At 42.2% G+C, this 13,199-nt stretch overlaps 1 protein-coding gene across 2 annotated transcripts in view; it reads right to left on the reverse strand.

The window, feature by feature from the left end:
• The window catches only part of STXBP3 (syntaxin binding protein 3), a 49,500-nt gene extending 38,620 nt beyond the window's left edge, over positions 1–10,880 (reverse strand). The window contains exon 1 of one of the 2 annotated variants that reach the window (XM_034778767.1): positions 10,799–10,880. In XM_034778767.1, the coding sequence (XP_034634658.1) occupies positions 10,799–10,862 (64 nt within the window). In that variant the 5' untranslated portion in view covers positions 10,863–10,880. The remainder of the gene's footprint in view (positions 1–10,798) is intronic. The other variant, XM_034778769.1, reaches the window with a different exon arrangement.
• Between the last annotated feature and the right edge of the window lie 2,319 nt (positions 10,881–13,199).

Below are 13,199 nucleotides of genomic sequence, written 5' to 3' on the forward strand. Positions count from 1 at the left end.
AACTGCTTTTAATATTCTAAATTTGTCCTTTTGAGACCAATCTATTCAAACCGAACTAACTACACTTTTCAAAGTGCCTTAAAAACAAGTGCCTCCCTGGAAGTGCGATAATTGTGTTAGGCACTAATGTATTGAGAATGGATTATCATAAGTAAATCTAATAATAAATCTTAGTAATGTCCATTGTTCTTTGATATAACTGCTGAGCCTCAACTCTAGTCTATGATAACTGCTTGCACAACTGTGATGATGATTATGGGCGATCACTCGTTACCGAGCATGATCATCTTCCATGGGAGTTATGGGTCCTCAGGTGACTAATAAGGTCAATCCTTGAACCACAAGTTCTCTTACAATGAGAGCAGATGTTTTCAGGCTCAGCAGGAGGCTGTTGACCATGACTGGAGAACAGTCTCTCCTTCCTCCTGCACCTTTTGTCCTCTTCGGCTTGTCGGAGAGCAAGTTCAAAATGCAGGGGACCATCACATAGGACTTCACTCTATTTTAAGCGATCCTGGGCAAGTGTCTCCAAAGTATAAAATGTCAATATTGGACTTTTTTAGATTGTCCTTAAGCAAGTCCTTATAATGCTTCTGTTGTCAAAAGAACATAAAAACGGACATACTGGGTCAGACCAAAGATCCATCCAGCCCAGTATCCTGTCTGCTGACAGTAGCCAATGCCAGGTGCCCCAGAGGGAGTGAACCTAACAGGTAATGATCAAGTTATCTCTCTCCTGCCATCCATCTCCACCCACTGACAAACAGAGGCTAGGGACACCATTCCTTACCCATCCTGGCTAATAGCCATTAATACACTTAACAGGATAAATTCATGGAGGTTCTCCTTTAAACCCTGTTATAGGACTAGCCTTCACAACCTCCTCAGGCAAGGAGTTCCACAGGTTGACTGTGCGCTGTCTGAGAAGAACTTCCTTTTATCTGTTTTAAACCTGCTGCCCATTCATTTCATTTGGTGGCCCCTAGTTCTTATGTTATGGGAACAAGTAAATAACTTTTCCTTATTCACTTCCTCCTCAACCCTCATGATTGTATATACCTATCATATCTCCCCTTAGTCACCTCTTTTCCAAGCTGAAAAGTCCTAGTTTCTTTAATCTCCCCTCATATGGGACCCGTTCCAAACCCCTAATCATTTTAGTTGCCCTTCTCTGAACCTTTTCTAATGCCAGTATATCTTTTTGAGATGAGGAGACAACATCTGTACGCAGTATTCAAGATGTGGGCGTACCATCAATTTATATAAGGGCAATAAAATATTCTCCATCTTATTCTCCATCCCTTTAATGATTCCTAACATCCTGTATACCTTTTTGACTGCCGCGGCACACTACACGGACGTCTTCAGAGAACTATTCAGGAAGACTCCAAGATCTCTTTCCTGAATAGTTGTAGCTAAATTAGCCCCCATCATATTGTATGTACAGTTGCGGTTATTTTTTTCCAATGTGCATTATTTTACATGTATCCACATTAAAATGTCATTTGCCATTTTGTTGCCCAACCACTTAGTTTTGTGAGATCTTTTTGAAGTTCTTCAGTCTGCTTTGGTCTTAACTATCTTGAGCAGTTAGTATCGTCTGCAAATTTTGCCACATCACTGTTTACCCCTTTCTCCTTTGTCCACCTATGTTATGGTACCCTTCTTTCACCTGAGAAAACAGGACCTGTTTTGGGAGGGGATATTCTGGCATCTGGACACCGTTACCAGTCCATCGGAATTGCTGATAGATCATTGCCTCGATACTGGTGGTGTTAGCCTCTTCCAAAACACTAATAGTGGTGCGCTTGTCTTCCCATTTGATTTTAGAAGCTTACGAAGGCAGCATTGATGGTGCCTCTCAAGGACTTTCAAGTGGTGTCTGTAGGTTGTCCAAGTTTCAGACCCATACAACAGTGCTGGGAGAATAACAGCTTGATAAACAAGAAGCTTGGTGTCTGTTCAAATGTCATTACACAAATTGAATCTATTTTCCCCCATGTTAAGTATCTTCACGCCCTTTTTCAACTGTCTGAATTGGACTATGTTGATCATCACTACAAAAGTTTTTTTTTCCTCCTGCTGATAATAGCTCATCTTAATTAATTAGCCTCTTAGAATTGGTATGGCAACTTCCACCTTTTCACGGTGTGTGTGTGTGTGTGTCTTCTTACTGTACGTTCCATTCTATGTATCTGATGAAGTGGGCTGTAGCCCATGAAAGCTTATGCTCAAATAAATTTGTTAGTTTCTAAGGTGCCACAAGCACTCCTGTTCTTCTTCCGGATACAGACTAACACAGCTACTACTCTGAAATCTGTTTCAATGTTGGGATTTCAAAAACCCTGTGCCATAAACGAGAAAAAGCTACACTGGCACAGCTCAGGCGATGTTGAATTTCTGCATCAATATCTGCCTTGGATGAAAATGACTTCCAAAGTAGAGGAAACGATTGACATTCTCCAGTGCCACTCCATTGATTTTGATAGATGGAGTACGCAATACCTCATTTGGAGAGGGCTGATAGAGCACTTTAGTCTTCTTGATATTAAGAGTGAAACCAAGACATGTGTAAGCATCGACAAACACATTCAAGAGAGTTTGAAGATCTTTCTCAGAGTGGGCAAAGATTGTATTGTATCAGCATACTGAAGTTCCACAATAGATGTTGTGGAAATCTTAGTCTTGGCTTTCAGCCTGCTAAGCCTGAACAACTTTCCATCCATTCTGTAAATGATTTCCAACGCCAGCTGTAAACTTCCCAGCAATTAGGTAAAGAAGGACGGTAATAAAAATTGCAAACACGGTTGGAGCGATGATACAGCCCCGTTTGACTCCTATTTGTACTTTGAAAGGTTCACTCTGGGAGCCAGTGCTGCTCAAAACAGTCGTTTTCATGTTATCACAAAGCAATTTTAGGACATTGATGTATTTATCAGGGCATCCAATCTTAGAAAGTACAGTCCAGAGAGCACGGTTATTCACTGAATAAAAGGCTTTAGTTAGATCAATAAAAGCCATGTACAGTGGTCGGTTTTGCTCCCGACACTTTTCTTGCAGCTGCCGTGCTGTGAAGATCATATCTGCAGTTCCACGACATGGTCGGAAACCACTCTGTGGTTGTATCTACATTTGAATGGTTAACTTTGATTATATATTAATGTTGTTCTGGCTGACTAAATAAATTGTTGGTTGGCAAGTGTCCCGATTTGAAAAATACTGTTCAAGTTAAAAGTTGACTTAAGAAGCCAGTATTTGAACTAGTAAGCTAACAGTCTCTGGATTCAATAAATAGGGGGTCAGCCTACTGGATTCTATTAGATACTGGCAAATGCAGTATGTTAGTCCTTAGCTTTAAAAATCAAACTGGCACTCTGACAAATTCATAAATTCACCCTCCTTGCAGGCTTACATAGCACAACGGGATCCAGTCTGGTAGTTGCCTTTAGGTGCCACCACTTTATAAACGCTAAATAAAGAAGTATGACTAAACTATTCTGTTCTCTATTTCCAAAAGCTCTATTTCAGTCACAAATATCCACTATGTTTAAAACCACTAAGAAGTATGTCAGACCATTTATTCAAAAGAAAACACAAAAGCAAAGAAAAAAATCAGAGTTATCTGAAAACATGAACCAACATCTCAACCCACATTATTGCAGAAGTACTGCAAAATGCATGGTAAAGTTTCAGGATGGTAGGAGGGCATGCAGCTCAGAGGGCATCCATTTAGTGTTTGTACATATACCATGCCTGCTAGATCCAACAACCCAATGTCTGCCATGATTACATGGCTGTATAATTTGTCCCCATCCCAACTATTTTTCTTCTTTTCACTAAGACAGAAATCTGTAAGCAGTACAGGAGTAAAGCTCCCCCTTTGAATCCCTTAAGGATGCTATATGCTGCCTCCTTCTTACCCAGGCCTTCCTCTATTTTCATTCTGTGTGAATTTTTTAGAATTTCACTAAAATTGAGATGATTTTGTCACACAACTCAGCTCTGCCACCCTGCATAATTTAGCTCTTACTGTGCTGCACAGTGAGATCACTCAATTTCATGTTTACAGTTGTTTCAGCAGGGACCTAACTTGCATGTTGTGTTCATGCTATTAATGAACATAACTAGAGAGTTTAAAAAAAACACACCTCAACTTCTCTCTTATATAACCCCTAAAGCCCTTTATCATTCCATGCTATTGCCTTATGGGTTGTTTCCAATTCTAATAATTCAACTTCCTTCCCATACTACACAATGCAAAGTTGTGCATAACGCTCCAGATGTGGTCTCCTTAGACTTTTGTACAGAACCACAGTGATCCCTGTGGATTTGTTCTCTTAGTCATGTGTCAATATCCACTTTCTCCCTGTATTTGTTGCTAGAAACATAACTGGCAGTTTTAAGTTTGTTAGCTATTAGCATAAGAGATCTTTCCTGATCAGCACCTAGCACACTAATATACTGTTGTATCAGACCAGTCCTTTTTATAACACTATACTTATTACCATACATTCTTCTAAATCTCAGTTTCAGAAGATCAGATGGGAATTTTTAAAGTGCAATGAAATCTGAAATAATTCTATTTTCATTCCTGAGAATGCTCAGCCCAGTGATCTAATTTTAAATTAGATCTTGCATTGTATAAAGACCGCAATGTAAAAATAAACTTATTCCTGGCAAATGTTTGCTACTATCATCTCAATTTTCAATGAAATATTTGTTTTAGTTTCTTGGCCAAAAACTAAAACAAAATGTTTAAAGTAAATGTTAAACCCACTTGTTAGCTCATGTCCTAAATCTCATCTACCTATTATTGGTATTAGTTGGCATTCCCACTCATGACATCTGAACAATTCTTCCAAGTCATCAACATATCACATGAACATCACCCCTGTGGCACTCCAGTTGTCACCATCCCTGATCGTGGATCTGTAACTATTCACCAAATTCCCTGGCTTAGCTTGCCAAGGCAGTTGAGTATTTCACCATGAATTGTTCTGAAAGCCTTCCGGTCTTTTTAGTTATCTATATCAGGCATTTCAAATGCACCTATCATAGTATCTAGGCACCAATTATAAACACAATTACGTCTAGTATTGCATCCACGTCCACACCCATTTCTTGAACGCCTTTTAGAATTTTTTTTTAATTAGGCAGCACCTAGTGTGTTTGTCCTAACTGCTCTGTCTCCTTCCAGTCTCCCCATATACGTTCAAATAAGTGTTCTTTTGTGACATTTTTCTCTTCTAGTGCCTGAGTCTGTGAAATAATCAAGAGGACCCCCACACACATCTCTGGCAGAATGGTATCAGTGATATAAACAACTGTTTCATTCAAACCAAAATGCACTTTCAATTTCTAAAAAAAAAAAAAAAAAAAAAAAAAAATTAATTTTCAGATTTGGTTCAAGCCAAACTGATTTTTCTTCTTTATTTATTTTTATTAAATATTTATTACAGCTGTAAGTGAACCAAAAGTCAGTTATCTGCCCAGTTCTACTCCTTATATCTAAAGCAGCATTATTTCTACAAGGCATTTCACATGCTTCATTTTTACAAGTTCAATATGCAAAATCATACCGAAGTGTAAACTCCACTTTCGCCTACATCTTTAATCTGATTATGCTCTCTCTTGCTCCGACAATGATGCCACCTTCAGACTCCCTTCATATCCTCCTCTCATCCTGAGGTTTTTATCCATACTATTCCCTATGCCTAGAACAACCTAATACCAGCATGTCAGATCCCTCTTCACTCAAACACCTCCTAAAAATCCATTTTCTTCTAGAACCCCATATCAATGAAAGGCCCAATCAATTCAACTTAATGTGAGAGAATGGAAAGTAGTAAAGAAGAAATAATTCTAAAGATTAGATTATAAGCAATCCAAATATTAAGTACATAATCCCATCTACATATAGAAAATGATGGGGGTCTAAATTAGCTGTTACCACTCAAGAAAGATCTTGGGGTCATTGAGGATAATTCCTTGAAAGACAGGTGCAGCAGTAGTCAAAAACACTAGCAATGTTTGCTAAGGTGCCACAAGTACTCCTCGTTCTTTTTGCTGATACAGACTAACACGGCTACCACTCTGAAACCTAGCAACGTTAGGAACCAATAGGGAAGTGATAAGTAAGAGAAAAATATCATGTCATTATATAAAGCCATTGTGCACGCACACCTTGAATACTGCATGCAATTCTGGTCGCCCCAAAAAATAGAATTGGAAAAGGTACATACAGAAAAGAGCAACAAAAATTGTGTGTGTATGGAACAGCTTCCAGATGAGCAGAGATTAAGAAGACTGGGACTGTTCAGTTTACAAAAGAGATGACTAAGGGGAAGGTAGGGGGACATAATAGAAGTCTAACGTCATGAACGTTGTGGAGAAAGTGAATAGGGAAGTGTTCTTCACCCCTTCACGTAACAACAAACAGATTTCCCACCCCATGAAATTAGTAAGTAGCAGGTTTCAAACAAATATAAGGAAGTACTTTTTCGCACAACATACTGTCAATCTATGGAACTTGTTGCCAGGGGATGTTATGAAGACCAAAAGTATAACTAGGGATTTAGGGATTAAAAAGGGATTTAGATAAATTCATGAAGGATAGTCCATCATCAACTGTTAGCCAAGATGTTCAGGGACGCAATCCCATGCTCCTGGTATCCCTAAAACTCATACTGCTGTAAGCTAGGACTAGATAACAAGGGATGGGTCACTTGTTAAGTTGCTCTATTCTGTTCATTCCCTCTGAAACATCTAGCACCAACCACTGTCGGACAGCATACTGGGCTAGATGGACCATTAGTCTGACCCAGTACGGCCATTCTTATCTTACATAAATAGAAACAAACAGCAATACCATTAAGTGGCGTACATAACTTAAGTCAAATCTCAAAGTTGTTCTTACAACCCTCACCCTTCCTTCCCTTGTCTGCACACACAGTCACGCTCACTTGTTGTTTCATGTATATGACTAAAAACTACTCAGATCCAGATCTTTTATGTAACATTTATTTATGACATTTAATTTAATTTGTAATGTTAATTGCGTCACTGCTGTATAAACAGCAAATAATTTTAAGAATTTAGCTAGATGTACATATAATGTATTGAATGTAGCTATAGCACTTTGTTTACCCACATATTGAGAATCAAAACGACTCAGGCTATGTCTACACTACAGAGTTTTGTCGACAAAAGTTATACCGCTTTAATTAAACCACTGTTGCATATCCACCCATTTCTCCTTGTGTCAGCAGAGCACATCCACACGAGCAGCTCTTGCAAACACACAGAGAGCAGTGCACTGTGGGTAGCTATCCCACTATGCAACTGGCTGCAGCGTGCTTTGGGAAGGGTTTGCAATGCCTCATGGGGCAGGTAGAGCATCACATGATGCAGGTTTCTCAACTCTATCATTCCATGGGCATCCTCATAGATTGTCTGTCGCTTTTCAGCTGAGGTGGGGAGGGCCAGGGAGCACTGTGTGACAGGACGTGTTGGGGGGGGGCGGAAAAGAGGGAGAAAGAGAGACAAACAGAATGTGTGTTGGGGAGAGCAACTATGTTAACATGCTGTCTCTAAGTTCAGACAGCTTCCTGACAAAGCTACCCTGAGACAGGGGGACACCATCACCCCCACCTCTGCATGGCACAGCAGTCTCTCCCCCTTTCCCTCCCCCACAGCAGCAGCCTGCTCTGCCTGCTTATGGTTCTGTGATTCCTTCGAAGTTCTCCCAGAGCCTCCTCAGCTGAGTGGAGCGGCATCCTCAGCAGCTCAGTGCGCTCTCTACACTGAGGAACGTCACAGCAGTCCCCACAGCAGTTCCACCCCCCACCAGCAGTCTGCCTGCTGCTGTGTTCCTAGTGAAAGGGAGAACAGGAAGATTCCACCCTAATGATTTGCTCTTTGCTGCCAGAGCAGCAGGCATTCTCAGCTGTCAGAACTTCCCAGAGCTTTGAAAGGGGAAGGGCACATGCCTGCAGGGCAGCCGAGTTCAAAACAGAGAGCAGAGCGGTCATGGCAGGCATTGTGGGATACCAGGAGAGGCCAGTTATGTCAACATGAAAGGCAGCATCTACACTGATGCTCTGTCGCTTTAACTATGCCACAAAAAGTGTTATGCCTCTTGTTGAGGTGGTTTTATTTTGTCAGCAAAAAAGCAGAGTTTTGCCACCCAAAAGTAGCTTTATAGTCTGTACACGTCCCCTATTTTGTCAGCAAAATGCAACTTTTGCCAACAAAATTGTGTAATGTAGAGAAGGCCTCAGTGAGAAAACTGTACGTTGGGAGAGGGCATATGTTGGAAAGTTTACTAGACAGTTAACTATCTGCAGGACTCTAAAAAAGCCCAGGTTCCCCTTTTCCTTAAAAAAAGGAGTTGTACTTTTTCCAGGAGGGGTAAGAGTGTTGCCCCAGACTCCATTTTTATACCAACCTGTAACTAGCACATGTCTGATAAACATGAAGCTCCCACTATTACACATCTCTGAAATGGTGGAACTCTCCCTCACTACTCAATTCCAATACTTCCTGCCTGTTGGGGAAGGAGGGGGAGAAACAGCCCTTCTGACTGCTTCAAAGCCTTATTTTTCTGTTTGTTTGGGAGTCCTCCAATACCCTGTCCATCTCCCACACAAGTCAGACTTTCTGATATTTTACTTTTCCACCAGCAATTCAGCTATTGAAGGGGGCATATCTACTATATGCAGCCTCATTTTCTTAGGGTGGGGGAAATCCTTCTCCTTGGACAGCAACAGTACCTGCCTCTGCTGCTGCTCAGAATGACAGAAGATTGTTGCCATTTTCACTGATATTCAGAGACCTCTGAGTAGCAAAAGAAGTGCTCAGTCTCTCTTGGTAGTCTCACTTTTTTGCAGCTTTGGAAAAAAATCTACAGGGAGCACTGAAGAAAGATTCAGGAATGTCACACTACATGGGTGTATATATAGGTAAGGTTACTTTCACAACCATAAAGACTAGAAACTCTGCTGCCATCTTGCAACACCAAAGGAAAGTTTACATTCTGTAGACATGGCTTAATTCCCTCTTTCAAGTTCTGGATGACAAACCCAATTTTCAAACTCTACATACTTCTGTGATAGCAACTCTCCCAGTGCTGCCAAATTTGACAATATGCATTGGTAATAAATGCTTTGCCCTCCTCATTTATTTCACATTTTCTGAAATGCACATCCATTTGTACTATCATAGCAGCTAAAGATTTTGCTGTATAACTTTTTTTTTTAAATAAGTTTTCTGATTGGACTTCTACTTTCCCAAATATGTTGTGTTATAGTATCAAGTTGCCAGAAGAAAATGTTCACTACATCGATACAAAAAGTAGTATGTGGTGTTTTAAACAGCAGTTTTCTGACAAAAAGTAAGTGTGTTAAGAAAAGTACACTTCTGCTCATATATGCAGTCTAATAATAAACATCAGTGCTAGCTATATGTTCCTTGTGGTCATTTGGCAACAATTAAAAATAAAACAAAGTAGTCTGTAATTAACATTTGAGAATAAGCAAAAAAACAAGTCTGTAGAAATCCTTGAAGAACATTTACTTTAACATATTCAGTAAAATTGACCATTACTTTGAAATATGATGAAAATCCCCTTTCAGAAGCATTGGCTCCATACTCTAAAAACTACTGCTTTTGACAAGTATAAGGGGGTAGCCGTGTTAGTCTGTATCTACAAAAACAACAAGGAGTCTGGTGGCACCTTAAAGACTAACAGATTTATTTGGGCATGCTTTTGACAGCGGGTGCCTTCTCTCCGGAGTTGGCAACCTCCCACTTCCCTCAAAAACCACTGAAGAAGGAGACTGTTCAGCTTGAGTACACAGTGCCAACAAACTTCAAAATTTGTCATTATCAATTTTTTCCTACAATGGGTGCTCCACTTGGTGAGCTCTGTCAACACCCTGACAACTGTTTTCGCCACTGACCATAGGAGGAAGATTAGAAAACACTGTGCTTAGAACAGTGTCAATGCTGCAGTTTTTGTAACACAGCTATTCCCTTATAATATTCCAATGAAAAATAACGATCGAGACAAAGGCTAAACTAATTAAACTGGTGCAAATTGGAGCATAGAGGAGAACTTAAGAATAAAGACCTGTTGTCAGTGTAATAAGTCAGTGCTACTTCCCAGCATCTGTAGCACTTCCGTTAAAATGAGACGGCGACCAACAGGATTTCCCAGGCCAGTGAAGACAGGACCCACATGGGGCAAAACCTCATTTTTCAACATCACAGTCTATACTGCGCTTCCGCAAAACATTTACAGCAGGCCCCGTGCCTTCACTGACCGGGGACTGTCCTGGCGCTTACGAAGAAGCGCGCGGCTCCGCAGCAGGGCGCTACAACCCCCAAATCACTAGGCGGAGGCAGCAGCTCAGGCCCGGTAGGGCCAGCGGCTGTCTCCCGTTCAGGGAGGCAAGGTCCATGCTCCCGCAGCAACCAGCCCTTGACCCTGCCGCTCCGCACCCTCTCAGCGGCGCGCAACAGGCCGCGGGAGCGCAGAGGCGGAGCGCAGAGACCCACCACGGGCTGGGGGGGGGGGGGAACACGGAGGAAGGCCCCCAAAGGAGTGAGGGCAGGACCTCAGCCCGGCCTTCCCTCCCCGGGGCTGCCAGGCGCGGCGCAGCCGCAAAGCGAGTGCTGGTGCCCCAGGGCCGGGACTCGCTATCTCGGCGCCAGAACCGTGTGGGCCCTTCCCTAGAGAGAGGGAGCGAGCAGCGGGAGCCCGCAGGGACGGAAGGGAACATGGGTGTCCCGGACTTACTCTGCCACACCAGGCTCTTGAGACCCCGCTCCCCGGACGCGGCCCCCACCGTAGCAGGCGCCATCTTACCCCCCAAACTCCACCTCCCCCCTGACGTCACTTTTACACACTCCCCATCCCGTTTACGCTTCATCTACGTCATACTACCCGTCTCGAAGTCTGCCCTCTGACCCCGTCTAAGCCTCGCTTTGGCCTGGGAGCCACGCCCCTTTGGCACTGCGCCGTGACGTAAGCCGAGCGCCGCCGGAGTGCGCCCTGGGGGGCGGGAGAGGGATGGGGCCTAGGTTAGAGCTGCGGGGTAGAAGACGGGCTGGAGCAGGCGGGTGGGTGTTAGTGGGAGGGCTCTGGCTCTGGCTCTGGCTCTGGCTCGCCCCGGCACGGCTCCGAGCAGAGGCTTACCGGCGGGAACCGAGCGTTACCAGTGGGGACCGTGCCCGGTGTCACAGAGAGGGACATTACGCTCCGTCCTCTGGCGGACCAACACCAGAATCATGGTCCACATCCGATCAGGCCTGGGCTGTCCCAGTCTCGCAGACAGACCCACATGCACCAGTGCCCTCCCCAATATCAAGTAGCACTCATTCACCATACTACTGCAGAACCTAAAGGCAATACAGGAGCAGCTGAGAATCACGCATCAAACTCCATGACCCACACGTGGTGCCAGGCCAGGTGTCTACTCTCATCCCCTTCACATCAAACACAAACCATCCTATTCAGTTTTCCTGTTGCCTGAGAACAAAATGCATCTGCATGAAGCAGCTGACAAACTAATCTTTGGCAAGATAGACAATTATGTAAGTGTGGGAAGTTACCCAAAAGAAATGTCTATAACTACAAAAAGAAGAACAGGAGTACTTGTGGCACCTTAGAGACTAACAAATTTATTAGAGCATAAGCTTTCGTGGACTACAGCCCACTTCTTCGGATTCTATATGGTGCCACAAGTACTCCTGTTCTTCTTTTTGCGGATACAGACTAACACGGCTGTTACTCTGAAACCTGTAACTACAAAAGTCACCCTCACCTGAAGAAGTCTTCAATGTAATCATCAAGTCAGTTCATGGCCTGGGGAGTCTTCTGGACTCTGCTTCTTCTGGATACACAAATAGCTATAATGGCTAGAAATGCCTCTTAGTAGCTCCAACTGCTCAGGGGATGCATTCAGTCCTATTGTATAGAGCCCTGGCCATGGTGATGTATTCCAGTGCATTGTACCATGGATTGAAAGTAAAGGGTTTACACTCTAGCTGATCAAACATGGAGTGGCTTGTCTACTAACATAGGATGGGTGATATACGCATAGCAATCTAATGCTCCAAAATCTACAGTGACTCCCTGTCCAAAACTAGATTCAATTCAAAATCCTGGTCTTGATCTTCAAATCCCTGAGAGAGGTGAACCCAGATGATCTCAGGCACTTTTTCTCTGTGATTTATTACAGCAATTACATTTTTCAGGGACAAGGGATAAGGTCAGTAGCAAGGACTACACTTGCTGCAGGAGCAAGAGGGTGACTAATGACTGTGGAATGCCTTTCCATCAAAAATGGTAATGACCATGGGTTTGCAACTTTCAGACACAAATGTAAGACTCATCTATTTGCAATTGCTTTCCCATAAAAACAGCCTTAAGACTCTACATTGCTTCCCTGAACATAACGAATAATGTAATTTAAAACTATTTATGCATACTTTAACTGAACAAAAAAGAATAATGAAGAGTGGAGATTACAGTATTTCAGATGGACTGTTTATGTAGTTTTGTTAGTGCCTGGATATCATGGTGATATTAGATAAACTGCTACAGATTTTTACACAGAAGATTACCCTAGCATATTCTTTGCCACAGTGAAATATGAAAAATACAGAAAGACTTTTAACAAATAAAGAATCATGTATCACAAACTATAATAATAATCTGGAGACAAAAGGAAACCCAAAGATAAAAATTTGTACCAACCACACTAGAGACGTTAAAACTGAAAGTAATTTCTACTTCACTGTGCACCATACAAAGAAGTATAAGAAAGATACTTCCTCAAATTATTAACTATAGTATGACATTTTCCTATTACAATAGGAAACAAAACCCAAGCATAATTCTGAACAAAAAGAAAGAGATGGCATTTGGTAGAAATAGTATCACAATATGTAGTGAACTTCAACCAGTAAGACCAAATTCCAATGTAGTTATTTAAACTGGGCTCAATTTTGCAATCTGTTACATAGGTGCAATATAGGAATTGCACCTGTGTAACAAAGGAAAGAACAGAACACAGTCTTCCCATGTAACATTTTCTGCATTTTCAGTTGGATGCAGTACGCTTCATTTCACTAAATATTCCTTGCAGCTGCTTATAGGCCATCCGGAAAAGGGGAGGAGGAGCTACACACAAATA

This window comes from Trachemys scripta, chromosome 8 (genome assembly GCF_013100865.1).
Source record: "Trachemys scripta elegans isolate TJP31775 chromosome 8, CAS_Tse_1.0, whole genome shotgun sequence".
Lineage (NCBI taxonomy): Eukaryota > Metazoa > Chordata > Testudines > Emydidae > Trachemys > Trachemys scripta.